This window comes from Octopus bimaculoides, chromosome 4 (genome assembly GCF_046866305.1).
Source record: "Octopus bimaculoides isolate indiv1 chromosome 4, ASM4686630v1, whole genome shotgun sequence".
Classification (NCBI taxonomy): domain Eukaryota; kingdom Metazoa; phylum Mollusca; class Cephalopoda; order Octopoda; family Octopodidae; genus Octopus; species Octopus bimaculoides.
In genome coordinates, this window is record NC_142931.1 from 52,323,336 (window position 1) to 52,337,144 (window position 13,809).

The 13,809-nt window shown below is 42.3% G+C and overlaps 1 protein-coding gene across 1 annotated transcript in view; it reads right to left on the minus strand.

Moving 5' to 3' along the window:
- LOC106872153 (uncharacterized) overlaps window positions 1-13,809 on the minus strand; it is a 28,965-nt gene that overhangs the window by 1,268 nt on the left and 13,888 nt on the right. Inside the window, exons 2-5 of the mRNA XM_089350702.1 lie at window positions 13,058-13,366; window positions 9,976-10,422; window positions 7,960-8,064; window positions 5,603-5,857 (exon numbers count right to left, since the gene is read on the minus strand). Coding sequence (XP_089206828.1) covers window positions 5,603-5,857; window positions 7,960-8,064; window positions 9,976-10,422; window positions 13,058-13,366 — 1,116 coding nt within the window. The remainder of the gene's footprint in view (window positions 1-5,602; window positions 5,858-7,959; window positions 8,065-9,975; window positions 10,423-13,057; window positions 13,367-13,809) is intronic.

A 13,809-nucleotide genomic window follows, 5' to 3' on the forward strand; every position in this document is an offset into this window, starting at 1 on the left:
TCCGAGCGATTTACGTTCTAAGTTCGAACTCCACTGAATTCAATTTTACCTTTCATCTTTTCAGGTTCTACAAAATGAAATACCAGTGAAGTACTGAAGTCGATTTAATTGATAAACCCCTTCTCCCAAATTTGTGGCTTTGTACTTATGCCAGAAAGTATTTATTTTAGTGATTTCTTATACAGACACAAGACCTCGATTTAACTTTAGATAAATGGTCATTCGAATCATTTCCAGTATTTGACTGGTACGCATATTATGAAGCTGCACAAGAATAAAAGACAAAGTTGACCTGGACTGTATTTGAACTCAGAGCTTAAAAGAAAATAACTCACGAGTTCAAGTATTGTTAGTGCTTGTTTTAAACCGTCGCTCCAACAATCCTACTATCTTTCAGTCACTTAATGATTTCAAGGCCATGCATTTTAGAGTAAGTCACAGTTAATTAGATCGAACTCGACTTTTGACTGTATAGCATTTACTTCGAGTCTCTATTGCACCTAGCAATCTAGAGCCGTCATTACTCTATCAATGAATAACAATTTCTAAACTCGGCACAATATCGCCAAATATTAAGGGCGTTTTCCATTATATCAGACTGAGTATTTCACAAGTACTTATTTTCCAACCGGATTTGAACGCTAAATACAAAAGGATTTAATTGAAGAGTTAAGAAAGTTTATCTGCCGTTCTATTAATTCTACCATTTGTCTTCTTTAATAATTATGATAGTAGTTTAGATACAAGGGCAGCGAGTTCGAAGAGGGGAAATTAATCGGTTACATTGATCCCAGTGTGTGACTGATACTTTATTTTATCGACACCGGAAGGATAAAAGGTAGTGGCCACCTCCGCGGAATTTGAATAATTATAAACCTAATTGTCACTGACTAACCCCTACCGCTCAATAATTTTGAGAGGTAAAGATTAGTTGATACCAACTGTGGTGTTATGGGCTGTGATGAGCTGTGTGTTGTGGTGGAGAGAGGTGAGGCAAACAGAAGTGAAGCCAGACCGGAAGGGCCAGACCGGAAGGGCCAGACCGGAAGGGCCAGACCGGAAGGGCCAGACCGGAAGGGCCAGACCGGAAGGGCCAGACCGGAAGGACCAGACCGGAAGGGCCAGACCGGAAGGGCCAGACCGGAAGGGCCAGGCCGGAAGGGCCAGACCGGAAGTCGGCGACACGTGGTTAAAGGCTAGCACGTGGGGGGTAGTCAGAAAACAGAGAGGTTACGAGAAAGACGTGTTCTGATCAGGAACGATCGTGTACTCCGCTGCGGTCGACAAGGTAAGGTCCAACGTTTCATTCTGTCCTTTTGCTTCTTGTTGTCTTTTTTCCTCCATCACACCACAAGCTACTTCGGCCCATAAGAAAAAAAATATTATGAGTGTAGTCCGGATTTCTAGTGATATAATTAAACCGTTTTGCGGCGACACGGACGTGGTCGCATGGCTAAAAAAGATGAAGCTGGTCGCGAAGCTCCAAGGGATATGCGACTTGGCAAGTTTTCTACCGCTCTACTCGGATGGTCCGGCGTTGGCGCTATTTTTAAAGATGGAAGAGAGGGACCAAGTTAGCGCAGAGAAAATAGAAATCCGCTTGATGGAGGCCTTCGCAGAAGGAATGTTTGAGGTGTACGCTCGCCTGGGGAGAGCGAAGTGGACCGGCGAACATGTCGACGTGTTTGCCAACGAACTTAGGAGGTTGGCTAGACTGGCGGGGTACGAGGAAGAATCGCTGGATCGAACAGTAAAGTTGGCGTTTGTAACTGGGTTTCCTGACCACCTGTCGGTCGAATTGCAGAAACTGCCGGACGTGAACACCATGCCCATGGCGGATATAATAACGAGGGCTCGTATGTTAGTTTCGTGTTGTAGATCGACACCGTTGGCAGCAGCGGCGACAGCAGAAGGTGGCCGACCAAGGAGTAGCGGAGAGGGGTCGAACAAGGAACGTGTGCGACCGTTCAAAGGACAGTGTTTCCGGTGTCAGGGCCCGCACATGGTACGAGACTGCAAGTTACCCAAGCCTGAGGTCATTTGCTACCGTTGTCGAGAAACGGGACATTTAGCCAGGGAAACGGTCTGCAGGGAAACGGTCTAAGGGAGACTACTGCGCCAGTGGCCGTCCCTTCAGATCAATAAAGGTGCAATTTTTTCTACCCGTTGTTGATGTGCTGGTGGATGGGAAGATGTCGCGTACCCTCGTGGACACAGGCTGTACAACGACCCAGATGACTCCGGGAGTGGTAGAGACGTGGAGTGGAGAAAGCAGTGTGAGGGCAGTCGACGGAAGAGAGGTACGCTGTGAAGGCATTACTGACGTGCAGATTGAAGTGCAGGGAGCAAAGCTGACGCTGCAAGCAATTGTAGTTGGCCACTTGGTGGATGAGATTGACGTGGTGATGGGGATGGATGCAATCACCCGTTTAGGAGGTGTCACTGTCAACGAGGCCGGTGTGACTTTCGGGGTCGCGGGGAAACCGTGTATGGCGACGCCGTGCATTGGTGAGAACCGCGAAGAAAACTATGCCGCGCACACTATTGAAGACCAGGATTTTCGTGCCGCCTTCGATGGCCAGAGGTGGACAGTGGAGTGGCACTGGAGGGGAGAGCCCCCGACGTTAAAAAATAAAGTGGGCTGCTACCAGCATACTTTGAAAGGAGATGCCAGAAGCGAGTTCGAGGGGGGGGGGAGTGGTGGATTAAGGAGGGCATATTGATCCCTTGGGAAGAAGGAGAGAGCGGAGTCCTGTCGCTGATGGCGGTGGTACAGCCCACGAAGCATAAGGTCAGACCAGTGCTTGACTTCCGAGAGCTGAATGACCACATATCATGTCATACGGGCGGCGAGGCCACAGATGTCTGCGGGGACACCTTGCGAGAATGGAGGCAGATGACAGGGGCCTCCACGATCGTCGATTTGAAGTCGGCATACCTGCAGGTACATGTGGCTGAGAGACTGTGGAAGCATCAGCTTGTCAGGTATAAGGGCCGGACATACTGTTTGACCAGGCTGGGGTTTGGGCTAAATTCAGCGCCAAAAATTATGGCAACAATTCTCAAGGCCATCCTGGGAAAGGTGGACAGAGTAAAAAGGGCCACCAATTCGTACATTGATGACATCCTTGTGGATGAAACCATAATGCCAGCAACGGAGGTCATAGGCCACCTGAAGAAGTTCGGACTGGTCGCCAAGCCACCAGAGGCCATGGAGGGAGGCGCTGCACTGGGCCTCAAGCTACGGAGAGACAAGGCCGGTGCGTTGGTGTTTCGGCGTGGGAACGAGATCCCTGAACTGGGCACCAGCGTGAGTAGACGGGAACTGATCTCGGTGCGCGGGAAGCTGGTGGGATATTACCCGGTTGCAGGGTGGCTCCGGACAGCATGTAGCTTCATCAAGAGACAAGCCGAAGGAGCAAAGTGGAATGACAGAGTTGGGGAGAAAACGACTGACATGATGCAGGAAGTCTTGGTCAGAGTGAAAGCAGAGGATCCAGTGAGGGGAAGTTGATATGTTCCCAAATCAAAGAGTGGGATCGTTTGGTGTGACGCCAGTAGCATCGCAATAGGGGTTGTCTTGGAAATGGGAGGCACTGTGGTGGAAGATGCAGCCTGGCTCAGGAAGATGGATGACTGCAACCATATCAACGTGGCGTAGTTGGATGCCGTGCTGAAGTGGGTGAACCTGGCCTTGAAGTGGGGGCTGTGCACCATCGGAATTAGAACCGATTCGGCCACTGTGCTTGGTTGGGTGACGGCAGTCATCACCAATGAGCGGAGGGTGCGAACTAAAGGGGCTGCGGAGATGCTGGTAAAGCGCCGATCTGGAGCTGGGCGTAATTTTTGTGCCTTCCGAAAAGAACAGGGCAGACGTCCTAACCAGGGTAAAGCGAGCTTGGTTGCAGGTGCCAGAGGATGCGGAGCAGGCTGTGGCCTCAGTATGCTTTCTGAGTGACTCGGAGTTGAGGAGACTGCATACCATGCATCACATGGGAGTGGACAGGACATTGTTCCTAGCCAGGAAAGTTGACTCCGAGGTAACGAGGCGGAGCGTGCAGAGAGTGGTTAGCAGCTGTGACAGGTGCCAGTCTATTGACCCTGCTCCGGGCGTACATGAGGCGGGAAGTATTCCAGTGGCCCACAACTGGAAACGACTGGCAGTGGGCGTAACACACTACCGGCAGGGGACGTACCTCTCAATGGTTGACTGCGGACCGGGGCGGATGGCCATATGGAGGGAGATGAAGACGGGGACTGCAGAGGAAATCGCAGGAGTATTAAATGGGATATTCCTGGAACGAGGCCCCGTGGATGAGCTGCTGCTGGATAATGACACTGCATTTCGCTCGGAGGTGCTGAAAGAAACGCTTGACGGGTGGCAGGTCAGCCGCTTCTTCAGGGCGGCATACCGGCCAAGTGGAAATGGAGTGGTGGAAAGGCATCATCGTACCATCAAGATCATGGCAGAGAGGGCCACATTTCGCCAATCGAGGCCGTATTTTGGTACAATATGTCGCCCAGGTTAGGACAGGCTGAGGAGTCGGTGCCACACAGGGCAATATTCAGGTACGAGTGGAGGCACCCGTGTATTGCATCAATGCGACTCCGGGGAGAAAAAGAGCACACCTTCGTGCAGATCGGGGAAGAAGTTTGGGTAAAAACCCCAAATGCACGGTGCACATCACAATGGGGGAAAGGAACTATAACCTCCATCAATTCAAAGAACAACGTCTCAGTCGATGGTATGCCACGCCATGTTTTGGATGTGCGGAAGATTGTCAGTGCTTCAGAGGATGGAACCAGCTGCAGTGGGCAGGATGATGAAGACAGCGCGCCAGGAACTCAGGCCAGTCCCGGGGTCGCACAGCGACCACATGAGGGAGCGGTACCCTCCTCCCTGGTTGGCTGATTATGAAACCAATTAAGGTAGTTCGGGAGCGAGGAGTGAGTGGGAGAGCCGGTTGAATGATCTATAGATCAGGGGGGCGTGTGGTGTTATGGGCTGTGATGAGCTGTGTGTTGTGGTGGAGAGAGGTGAGGCAAACAGAAGTTAAGCCAGACCGGAAGGGCCAGACCGGAAGGGCCAGACCGGAAGGGCCAGACCGGAAGGGCCAGACCGGAAGGGCCAGACCGGAAGGGCCAGACCGGAAGTCGGCGACACGCGGTTGAAGGCTAGCACGTGGGGGGCAGTCAGAAAACAGAGGAGTTACGAGAAAGACGTGTTCTGATCAGGAGCGATCGTGTACTCCGCTGCGGTCGACAAGGTAAGGTCCAACGTTTCATTCTGTCCTTTTGCTTCTTGTTGTCTTTTTTCCTCCATCACACCACACCAACTATCTCAGTACTTCATTGGTACTTCATTTTATCGACCCCCGGAGGGATTAAAGGCCAAGTATTTGGATTATTATAATCATTTCTAACAATGCGAAACTAACACGGTGAAGAAACACATTTTTACATCCTTAAAAGACAACGCTGCTCACACCTCAGGAACATATTAATGCACCTGATGGTGTAAGTAAAAAACTCTAGTAAAACTGTTGTTGTAGTAGTAGTAGTAGTAGTAGTAGTAGTAGTAGTAGTAGTAGTAATGACCTACCTGAATTTCGTGCGTGTTGTGAATAATAAGGACCCTCATATTCAGATGACTAGTTTCCATAAGTTTCGTCATATCAGTTGGAATATAGGAGTACATACTGGGATGTGTCACAGAAAACGTAGAATACTGTTTCCGAGTAGATAAGACTACAAGACCCGACTGTTCAGCATCGGACAGAAAAGGTTCGAAGTGACTGCTTACCAGCCTTGTTGTTGGGTTAATCCACATAACGAGGCCAAATTCTGCCAAGGCCATCTTGAAACATAGAATTATGGAAAAATAAGATATATGAAATAAATGTACATGAAGGATTTGTCAACAACATCACTTTCTCTTTCTTCCTTACTATCAGACGAAGGACATGTGTTTAAAATGTTAGCGTCTTTACAATTCACAGCAATTAAACTTTTCGAATGCTCCCAAGAATTTTTCTATAAACTAATTGTTATACTATATTCAGATTTTATTGTATAAATATATTTGTATGTTTATTTTTCTACTAAATACATGGAGGAAGAACAGTACCTGTGATCTTTGTACATCTTTTCCTACTGAGGAATGGAAACGATATGTGTTAAATCTAATCATCTGTAGGTAGACATCTGCTTATAAAAGTTGGATAGAGCGAGAAGTTCGGGAGATTGCAGTTATGGAATGGAGTCATTAGGTAATGAGTAGCGGAGATATGTAACCATCAGGTGAGCACAGGTGGTATGCAGCTACCTTGCTTAAATGAGAAGATGTTGTGGTGGTAGCAGTGGAAATGGAAAGGAAGAGAGAAGAAACAGTGTGAACCAATAAAAGAAGTGCGGGTGAACGGTTGTGTAGTCAGCAATTCTGAAATTATAAATTGATTGCACGACTTTGTGTCTGCAACCAAGATACTTAGAAATATATTTCTAAAACTAAAGTGAAGTATTCAACACGTAGTCCTCAACAGCCTCAGTGCACCCATCTGCAGACAAGTATTTACATTGGGAACAATTTATTGTTTTAATATCAGGAGCGCAAGGTTGCACATTTGTCGGTTCAATCGATCGCAGTATTTTGCTGGTACTAATTGTTTATCCGCTCTTAAGAGATAAAATTTATAGTTGACTACTGCTGGATTTAGACTGAAAATAAAAAATTACGTTACTAACTGTAAAAGAGGCATTTAGTTCAGAACTTGTCTGATTCTACCATTCCACTACTCTGTCAAATTGACGAATATTTCACTGACTATCAGTGGCCTGCTTTCTTCCTCCCGTGTGCAAAACAAAGAGGAGCTGTATGCTCTCGTGTAAATTCTGTGCGCCCAATATATCTACATGTAACTCTACACCACGATTTGGAATAACTCACTACTGTAAATAGCGTTAGCGCTGTTAAAGCTGCCAAGTATTTCGACGATTTACAGCCCAAATGTTCCAGTTGATATAATCCGAAAGGTGTATGTTCAAATCCTACGGACAACTGGCCAGTTTGTTAACAAGGATAATACCAAGATAGGAAAAGAGAAACTCTCATTCACCTAGACCGACTACGAGAATACTTTTAATTCGGTCCTACATGACGGGATTATCGAAATTCTAAAAGTACATTAATTTGTCGACATCGTCGCGAAGATGATTACAACAACACTGAAGAAATAGCAGGTGGCTCCAGAGACCCAAAACTGTAAGCTGCGAACACTCACCATCTTGAAAGTCTCTTCAGTATTGTCAAGCGGTTTAGCAAGGGCATTAAGAAGTTTACTGGAATAAAGAAATGCATGAAACGGACATATACAGCAAGTAGATTGACCAGTGACGCAGATTATTTGAAACTTCAATAAAGAGAGATAATACAGCAGGAGCTGGACAAATCTGCATTCTACAAATATTGAGTACGTGAAAGGTGTCGAAACGAGAGTAAAAACTGAAAATTTGGAAACGTTCAAAAACTTTTAAAACTCCTCTTAATAACAAGAACGCTGTACCATCAACACATTTACTGTGCCATTTAAATCATGATCTTGTGGTACTGGATTGGAGCTTGACTGAACTAAATTCCGTAAATTATAAATCTTATCAAAACAAAACACACTATTATTTTGACAACCACCGATTGCATTCACCCCTAGACGAGCAGTGGAGCCTTAGGAATAGTACCAACAGATATTGAGAGAAACAAAGAAAATGGGAACAGTATCCAGTAGTGCTTTTACAAAAAGTTTTCCTCCTTGGTACGGCCAGAATTATCAGAAAAGTATTAGATAGTTGAAGAGAATAAATAACATAGTACTGTAGGCTATAGGTAACAAACTTACTACCCGTGCAAAGATCCATAAGTTCCCATAAAACCTGAGTTAAAATAATAAATAATAATCGACTTGCCTGTATGATAACAGGTCTCCAAGACATATCAGAAGCATTATAGACATGAGATGGAAACATCCACTTCCAAAAGATTCGTGTTTCTACATTACAAGCTGTTTGTAACTGAAAAAAATAAAACAAAATATAAAGAATATAAGAATTTAAACGTCTCTTTATTATTTATTTGCTTCGTTTTTTTTTTATGGGGGTCGTTTCTTTTTTTTTTTTTTTTTTTTTTTTTACTTCTGTAGTGGATCAGTGATTAGAGCTTCGGGCTCACAATCATGAGGTAGTGAGTTCAATTCCCAGATTGGGCTGTGTGTTGTGTTCTTGAGCAAGACACTATTTCACGTTGCTTCAGTTCACTCAGCTGTAGAAATGAGTTGCGACGTCACTGTTGCCAAACTGTATCGGCCTTTTCTTTTCCCTTGGATAACATCGGTGACGTGGAGAGAGGAGGCTGGTATGCACGGGCGACTGCTGGTCTTCAATAAACAACCTTGCCCAGACTTGTACCGCGGAGGGGAACTTTCTACATGCAATCCCATGGTCATTAATGAGCGAAGGGGATCTTTACCTTTTTTACCCTAGTTAACGTATGAAAAATAGGCAGTCGCTGGTCAATGCGGAAAGTATGTTCCATGATTTTAATCGAATATTACGGGCACTGTGCCATATTCAAGGCAACTGTAACACTCTCCGTACTCTAAAATTGACGAGTACTCAACTAGTTTGCTGCGTCCTGAGTCCAACTTTCTCTCACACACTCAATCTAGGTGATATAGACTCTAGCGCGTTCAAGTTGTTCTATATACACTCCTTGATGAATTATTCTTCAGCTGTGTCCCAAAGGCTTAATGATTAATAAGGATTACCGGACAGAACAAAAATAGAATGATTAACGAATATTTTGGCATTCTTGTCCCTGCTTGATGTTTATTTCATTATATATATACATACGAACATCGAATCACAGTTCACAAACTCAGAGTTTTGAATGTGTCATTTAATATATATGTATGTAAGTATGTGTGTGTGTATATATATATATATATATATATATATATATATATATATATATTGTTGTATTGTTATATTATTATATATTTGAGAATGGTCATATTTTTTGCCAATTATCCACTTGCATTATATACTTGTTCTTCACTTCAGATTTATTATTATTTTTAGAACGACAGAATGGTCTAAAAAGAACAGGAGGTGACACGTGAGATGGGGAGTCGCTAAAGAGGTCACGCGATATGTGACGAAAGATTTCAAACAAAGGACACTAATATAACAATAATAATAATAAAGATGAAGTGAAGAACAAGTATATTGTGCATGTGGTTAATTGGCAAAAAAAATATGACCATCCCCAAATACAAACAATATCTATTTCAACAGACGATTTCACATCGCAAATCTTGCAAAACAAATATATAAACGTATTGAATGTGAGACAGTTTTTAACCAAAAATTACATGACCCCGCTTACCCACCCTCCCTATTCACCGATGAAAACGCGCCTGAACCGATGCATTGCTTCAAATGGAGAATACTTTGAAGGCGATAGAAGAGGAATCATGTAAATCTAAGTGATTAAAATAATATTGCAAAATTCCGGTTTCTTTTGGGTACTCCCTTGTGTGTATACATGTGTCTATGTGTGCGTGTGTGTGTCTTTGAGTATATGTATATATGCACTAGCGTAGCTGGAGTGTGTATCGCCCGGGGCGGCCCTTCTGTTTGCCGCCCCCGGTCCCCACAAAAAACACATATTACCTACAGCAGACCCAAAAGTGCCGCCCCTACCGCTACTCCCTCGCTACGCTAGTGTATGTCTGTGTGCGTTTGTGCGTACATGCATCTATCTTTGAGTATATACGTGTGTGTGTGTGTGTGTGTGTGAGTGAGTAAGTGAAACAGGGAAATCTAACATGAAAGAAGTTCTTGTGTACGTGTAAATGCATCCGTGTGTGCGTATGTGCGCGCGCGTACAATTAATTAAAATGGCTTCTTTTAAAGCCCACTCACCTCGTCCACCTCCTTGTCACCAAGGTCAATATTGAAAACCACTATTTTCTTGTCTGGGAGGAAATATTGTACTGAATCAATAAGCTTTTCTACATCACGAAAATTTTTCATTGTTGCTGCCGTCACGATTGTAGGGAACCGGTGTTCAGGTAAATATTCTAGATGCTTCTCTACTTGTTCCTCTATCTCGTGCTCAACTTGAGTGGCCTTTAAGGCAAAATGGCGTCCGTGAACTGGTGACGCTTCTTTACCTTTACTGACATAGAAATATTTGTAATGTTCGTCAGTGTGGTGGTCTTCATCTGGATGGTGCGGTACTTGTTCTCTAGGACTGACTGTATGCGTATTCTTCTCCAATTCTTTATGAAGTCGTACCAATTCTTCTCGCAGCTCCTCCTCTTTCTTCTTTTCAGCTAACCTTCTAACTTTTTCTTCCTCTAGTTTTTTCTGGAAAAAATATAAAAGTCAGCCCCAGTCACCGATGAATGAATTAATGTTGAAGAACGTTTTCTTACATTCTATAACTTGATTTACATCCTACCAACCTAACCATTTCTTCGAAGAAGCGTCATACACGAAACAATGTCATTCATCACTTTCTGAGAATGAACTTATCCTGTTCTACAAATTTTACTAATTATTCTTAGGAGTTTTATTCCGACATGCACTATCACTAGTTTCCTCAGATTCTAGTGTAGCGAAATCTATGATTTGAATCCCATTCTCTAAGTAAACAGGCCAGTGTCACGAATGAACCACGCAATTATCACGTGTATGTTCTATATATCGATCAATCACCTTGCAGGAGATCACGCCACAAAGTCAAAACAAAAGTGAATGTCCTTGAGATTCGAACGTTTTTCTCTAGTTCTAAACAGTTTGGCGTCACCTCCCGCTACAGTTAGGCAGAGCTATAGCAAGATTCAGCAGACTAATATCTTGTTTCTCGCTCCAAGAAAACCAATGGCTGAGTAAACACAGTTAAAGACACGTTATTTCACTCTTGCCCACATTAAACCAGAGATGTGAGTAGATTCGAATAAACTCACATTTCGATTTTTATTCAAAACTAATCAGTTACTTTCTCTATACCAGGGGTTTTCAAACTGTGGTCCGCGGACCACAGGGGATCCGCAAGGACAAGACAGGGGGTCCGTGGGCAGCAAATACTTTTTATGGGCAATTTGATTTTATATATGTTTTTTAATCGAAATCTTTTAATTGACAATAAACCTATTTGTTAAATACTGTTAAATAAATAAATGTAAAAATATATGTTATTTTAAGCAAATATTTATGTATAAATTTCATAAGCGTTTATAAGGGGGTCCCTAAGGTAAAGCTTGAAATATAAAGGGGTCCACAAGTCAAAAAGTTTGAAAACCCCTGCTCTATACGAAGCCATTAATGACTGAGAATTTAGACATTATGAAAGTCGATCCCTATATCCTAAGTTTCTTTACAGTGAGTATTTGAAAATTTATGTATATCCATAAACAGCTTTTCCTTAAATAAATATATTAGAAAATGTTCGCGAGTTTTGTTCGTTTGCAACACATGCAACCCAGTTTAATCCGTAATAATCTTACGGCAAAACCACAACGACTAATATAGAACAACACATTTCCCGAAACTAATATTTTTCTTCGATAATATAGATTGCATGAAAAAAAAGGCTTTCACTTCTTATTAGCTATCTTATCAAGAGTTATATATCTACACACAAACAGTCTGTTAAAATGAGAGCATACATTTATCGCCTGCCTATAGTTTATTCATCGCTTAAACAAATTCAATCTAGGTTATTTAAAAAGGAGCATTCCGTCGGTTACGACGACGAGGATCCTAGCTGATACGACCAACGGAACAGCCTGCTCGTGAAATTAACGTGCAAGTGGCTGAGCACTCCACGGACACGTGTATCCTTAACGCAGTTCTCAAGGCGATTCAGTCTGACACAAAGTGTGACAAGGCTGACCCTTTGAAATACAGGTACTACTCATTTTTGCCCATCATAATTTTATAAATGCAATAAAACATATTTAGTTAACAGATATTATGTAGAAATTATGTATTGATGTACAATATATTAACTGCGCTTTTAATTCGAATCCACACTACAAACACTTTTTCATTACATGTGTAAGTACCGCGCAAGATTGTTTCATACTGCATTTTCTGGTCTTTCCAAAATTTCATTTCGCTGACAATATTGGAGTTATTTCTCTTATTTACGTCTTAAGGATGTTAAGCACTCCTATGAGCGTTTTTGTTATTCGGTTTCTCAAACATACGTATTACGGGGTTGGCTAATCCACACACACACACACACACACACACACACACACACACACACACACACACACACATATATATATATATATATATATATATATATATATATATATATATATATACATACATGGCAGCGGTGATAGCAGTGACTGTCTCCTGCTAGTGGTATAATGGTGTAAATATGAGTGCTTTTATGCATATATGCACCACAAAATCACATGAGAGATTCTCTCGTGGTAAATATCGCAGTATTGTGTGTTCTAACACAACGTCCACTTTTAAGTGGTGTTAAGTTCTACCTTTCAGTATTAATACTGTTTCTGTCGCTTGAATTAGATAGACAGACAGACAGACAGACAGACAGACAGACAGATAGATAGATAGATAGATAGATAGATAGATAGATAGATAGATAGATAGATAGATAGATAGATAGATAGATCATTTTTTTTTACTTCCGAGAAGGTAAAATTTAATTGTCAGCAGTTGACTTAAAGATCAGATTCTCTTCAATGTTGAAATCTCTACATTTTTCCAAAATTTCACTTCGTTGTTTCCATTAGAATCTTCTTTTCATTAATTTTAAAATTTCAAATTGAAACTAATTATGAGATGACTGGTTGTCTGATAACCTACCTGTTCAATCAGCTGCGGCTCTCTCCACAAAATCTCTACTATCTTTAAACCCGATATTGTCGAACAACACGCAGACACATAAACAACAACATCAACAGACAATACATATTACAAATCACCATTCAATTTTGATTAAGTCATCAGAACTTACTCTCTTTTCTTCTTCCTCGCGGAGCAGTTCTTCTTGAAGTTTCAATTCCAATTTGTGCCGTCGTTCTTCTTCTTCTTTGAGTTCATGTTCTAATTTGAGAGCTTTTTCCTTAGCCTCGATTGCTTCTTCAGCTTTATGTAAAATCTGGTCGCGTATATCATCCTCCGACTTTTGATCTCTAGAAGTGTCTGAATGCTTATCTGGTTTTTTGTCCTGTTTTGCTTTCAGGATTTCTTTATCGTTTTCTTTCTCAAAGTTGTCTGATCTACTAATAATTACGTCATTTTCATCTGTATCAGATTTCAGTTCCTAGAAATAGAAGTAAAACAAAAAACTGAGTGTCAATCAGACATATATTAGAAACATCAAACAAATGTGTAATTCCAATGATTAGATAACTTCATCAACAAAAGACTCGTTTACTAGATGCAGGTAGCTATAAGAGGATAATGTGATGTGATCCAGATGTTACTAAGTTTAATGATATAACGTTAATATGCAGATGTGCTCTGGGTGTGAGTTCTAACGATAATATGACGTTGATATCAAACAAACATTCAAAAGATATCACTTCCTAAAAAAAGACCATTTGCAAAAGATACAACAGTCAGGCCAATGAAGGAGAGTTTATGTGATCGCTCGACTAACTAGAAATACCTAATCTATAATTGCCTGTCTCTCCCTCTCTCATTTTCCCTCCTCTCTCTCTCTCTCTCTTATTCACACATATACACATCTTGGGTAATTGTCTT